The sequence below is a fragment of the Sesamum indicum genome, linkage group LG2 (assembly GCF_000512975.1).
Source record: "Sesamum indicum cultivar Zhongzhi No. 13 linkage group LG2, S_indicum_v1.0, whole genome shotgun sequence".
Classification (NCBI taxonomy): Eukaryota; Viridiplantae; Streptophyta; class Magnoliopsida; order Lamiales; family Pedaliaceae; genus Sesamum; species Sesamum indicum.
In genome coordinates, this window is record NC_026146.1 from 5,096,344 (window position 1) to 5,100,702 (window position 4,359).

Here is a 4,359-nt window from a genome sequence, read left to right on the forward strand (position 1 = left end):
AAAAATGTCTCTCCAACAAAAAATACTTAGCGATCACATACTAGGCACATGTGCTACACCGTTAAATTATAGACAAAAAAATAAATAAAAATAAAAAAATATTAATTTTTATATGTTATGAGACTATAACTATTAATCTTAGAATAAATGAAACCAAACGTAAAATGCCTAACTAATACGACCAAAAGTATTATTTTCCCTATATAGGAATATGTCATTTGAATTTTGTGGTAAAAAATGTTTGGCAGGGAGCAAACCATACAAACCCTTCCCTGCTTTTCCTTCTCTACAATCTTCTCCAATTTCAACTAACGTCGCATATAACTTGTCAATATGAAACCAATAGTAGTCGCCGTCACATCCATTTTGCTCAGAAACAAGAAGCGCACACCAACTTTCCATCCTTGTCTGCAGATTTTCACGTGACAAGAGACCGAAATCTGAAATCCAAACCACCTTTATCTCACTCCTACGCTCCTCTCCAATTGGTTTCCCTTTCCACTCTTCAGATAAGGCCTCAAGCAGCATACACAGATATCCAAGGTCAGTTCCTTCAATCCTTTCTCTTTTCTTTTTTTCTTTTTCTTTCTTGAGAAGCTTCATCTGCCTGTTCGAGCTGTGGACTCGTCAACAATCCTTTCTATTTTTCTCCTTTTTCTTTTTGGTTGATTCTTGATCGTTATAATAAGTGAATTTGCTAGGTTTCACGTCTGCCACAGTAAGTGTCGTCATTTTACCTCCCGATTTGACCATCATGTGTTTGATTGCTTTTGTTTTCTTCAGTTTTTCTTGAATTGATGCCGATCAAGTTAAGCTATATCTAAAGATCAATCCTTTTTTCCTCTTTTATTCGGTATCCGAATGCCCAATGCTTGACTATCATGTGTCCAACTGCTCAAAGTTCAATCTTTTCCTGTTTCTCTTAGGGCCCACAAGCTGAATTGTATGTACCCAGAGATGATTTGCACATTTGCGCAGCATGTTTAATGACGCTTCTTATTTAAGAGATTAAGTTAATGCATCATCTCGGCTGTTTTGATCTCCACGATATTGAACAGGTACCCTGATCATTACAGGAGTTTTGTTATGGCTTCAGTGATGCTCAATTCAGTAAACTGCAATGGTGGTAGAGCTGTGAAATTTGACTATGTGGGTCTGAAGCCACTGAAAGTTCATCATATCCTCTCTGTAAGGCCTCGATCAGTCAAAAATTCACCTCGTGTCCTCACAATAAGGGCAGGTGAGACTCGCGACAATGGACCAATTAAGAAGATGGGAATGAGCGATGCGGATTGTGAGGCTGCGGTAGTTGCAGGGAATGTCCCAGAAGCACCTCCAGTGCCCCCAAAACCAGCTGCACCAGCTGGCACCCCAGTTGTCTCTTCCCTTGTAAGTTCGCATATAATATGAATTTGGAAAGTGAATGCATTTTTGATTGGTTTACGATGGCATCTGTAATATATGCGGTGCTTGTTGATGTAAAGCTTCTGCTTGCTTTATATGTTGTCATGAATGATTCAGAGGAACTTCAGAAAAACTGGTAAACAGTTGCGGTCTTTTTAAAAATTTCAAGATTAAGAATTTTTTTGTTTTGATAAAAAGAGCATGTATTTGGTCTGGAAAATAATTTGCATCATGCCGGTGGCTATTCTAAATTGTAATATTTTAACTTTTAACTTCCAACTTTGTAGTGCTTTTACTGATATGCATCATTTGAATATTTTGCTGCAACAATTTCTTTAGTTATATGGTGAGAATCCGTACATTGAACACTCAGTATGATTTTCATATCTAAAATTTTTGTAATGATATTGTCTTTTTAATGTTCTTGATAGCCACTTAGTAGACGACCGCGTCGGAATCGTAGGACACCAGCACTGAGGGCTGCCTTCCAAGAAACTACTCTAAGCCCTGCAAACCTGGTCTATCCACTTTTCATTCATGAAGGTGATTTCAGACTCCTGTGTCATACCCCCATAAATTTAGATTACATTTCTTGTGATTTATTTTCTATTTCAGTGTGCTTGCTTAAGGTCTCATATTACAATATATTCAGGCGAAGAAGATACTCCAATTGGAGCAATGCCTGGATGCTATAGGCTCGGGTGGAGACATGGACTTGTGGAAGAGGTTGTTGCCTAATTTCTGGTCCTTTTGTCTTTTAAAGTGTGACTTGCATTTGAAACCAAACTTTTCTTGATTGCACTTATTCTTTTACTAGATTATACAAGTTTCATCAAATAATTTATCGATAGCATGTATTCTGGCAATTATCAATTAATTGGTGATCAGTTGTACTGATTCTCTAGGAAATACAAAGGAGATCTGAGTTTGTATTACAGCAGGTCATTTGGAGAGATAATCTCTTTTCCATTTTATTCAGTAACATTTTAAGTGCAAAAATACAAAACTTTAACTGCCATGCATGCCAAATGATCTCAGCTAATTTTAATTGACCAAACTGTTATTAATTGATAATTGACAATATATCCAGTAATCTTAAGCTTTACCAAGCAGGAATCCAGGTTATGAAGCAATAATGAAGGCAAACTGATATTAATTTTGCATACTCTTCATTAACAAATGCCTGTCATGGTGATGACTTTTGACTGATGTTTAAACTTTGGCAACTGAAATAAACAATATATATGTGATTAAAGATAATTTCCACAAATTTTTGTCAGTGATTGTTTCTTAATTATTACATGTGAATGTATTAAGTAGTTTCCTCAATGGTTTTAAGCTAGTTTCTGAATAAGCTTATCCATTGCAGGTCTCCAAAGCTCGAGATGTTGGTGTTAACAGCATTGTGCTCTTTCCAAAAGTGCCTGATGCTTTAAAGGTTCTTACTTGAAGTATTTTGTCATTCTCCCACTACTATTAGCTTAGCGTGGAATAAGTCCTTTTCAAGTTCAATTCAGGAGTTGATGTGTTTGACTTAATTGGCTTCTGCTCTAGAGTTCTACAGGAGATGAAGCTTATAATGAGAACGGACTAGTGCCTCGAACAATACGGCTGCTTAAAGACAAGTATCCTGATCTTGTATGTTGTTTTTTTCTCTATGGCTTCTTGTTTGTCTATCTGACCGCTTTTCCCCAAAATTCTATATTGTTCATGATAGTTTTGACTTGTGCTTCGTGTAGGTTATCTATACTGATGTTGCTTTAGATCCATATTCCTCTGACGGGCATGATGGTATTGTCAGGGAAGATGGTAAGATCTTCTACCACATGATTTATTGAAGTTGTCTTTTCCTAGACAAGCTTTTGTGAGTTAATTTAAAAATATACATTAACAGAACAAGAAATCTGGTCTTTCATTTTAGAATTTCTTTTATGGTAGTGTTTCTTAGAGTATAGCTGTCCCTTATTTTACAAAGAAGCTTGTTAACCTCTCACCAGTGTATTGCCATAGTTTGATGATGATAGTCCTCTATAAGAATGTATTAACTAAAAGTCACTGGTATAATAGAACTTTGTTGCTCAGAGAGACCACGACATCAATGCATTCAAAGATATCAGACATAAGAGTATATAGTACACTTCAACAAACTGGGGGTAGATATTTTGCAAGTTAGTCATGGAAGACTTCTTGTTCTTTGAAAATTCCTATAGTATAAAGGAACACCTAAAAACAAAGGTGAGACCCCTATGTACTATTCAAGAATGTTATAGCATGGGTTAGTTTCATAATATACTTTTAGCTTCCCATGAGATCTTAGCAGTTGACTTTTCAGGTTGTGTTTTCTTTTCTTCTGGACAATATCAGTAAGTCTCTTTCCTTTTTTCTTGTATAGTGCAATTTATTTGAGATATCTAAATGGTTTGCTTAACACAAGCTTTGAGAGGACTTCTATGAGCATGTCAGCATCATATGCATGTTATTTGTAAAATATGGAGTGATCTAGTGAGCTTTGCTGTATGACTCTTTTTATGTCAATGATATTTTCTTTCTGAATAAGAATTGCAAAATTGATAGGTAGCTATAGTTTTGATATGAGATAGCACTTGAGGTAACATTTAAAATTTCTGAAATATATTGCAGGAATTATAATGAATGATGAAACTGTGCATCAGTTGTGTAAGCAGGCGGTTACGCAGGTAATTGCAGATCGGACTTTGCCATATAGGAACTAAGTTTGTCTCCTAGAACAGCTTTTCCAGAATGCTTGAATTTGGCGTTCAGCTTTTGTCATGTAACTAGCATATGAATAATCTGATGGAGGTTTTGATGCTTCTGAGGTTTCTTATTTGTATTTCTGTGGAAATTGGCATGCCAAACAAGTCTGTAATCTGATTGACTGGTGGACTTCCATTTGTAGGCAAGAGCTGGAGCAGATGTGGTCAGTCCCAGTGACAT

At 36.1% G+C, this 4,359-nt stretch overlaps 1 protein-coding gene across 1 annotated transcript in view; it reads left to right on the top strand.

The window, feature by feature from the left end:
- LOC105155358 (delta-aminolevulinic acid dehydratase, chloroplastic-like) overlaps positions 352-4,359 on the top strand; it is a 5,397-nt gene continuing 1,389 nt past the window's right edge. The window contains exons 1-9 of the mRNA XM_011071221.2: positions 352-543; positions 1,059-1,389; positions 1,836-1,947; positions 2,057-2,130; positions 2,774-2,842; positions 2,959-3,042; positions 3,144-3,213; positions 4,045-4,100; positions 4,322-4,357. Of these exons, the coding sequence (XP_011069523.1) occupies positions 1,087-1,389; positions 1,836-1,947; positions 2,057-2,130; positions 2,774-2,842; positions 2,959-3,042; positions 3,144-3,213; positions 4,045-4,100; positions 4,322-4,357 (804 nt within the window). The 5' untranslated portion in view covers positions 352-543; positions 1,059-1,086. The remainder of the gene's footprint in view (positions 544-1,058; positions 1,390-1,835; positions 1,948-2,056; positions 2,131-2,773; positions 2,843-2,958; positions 3,043-3,143; positions 3,214-4,044; positions 4,101-4,321; positions 4,358-4,359) is intronic.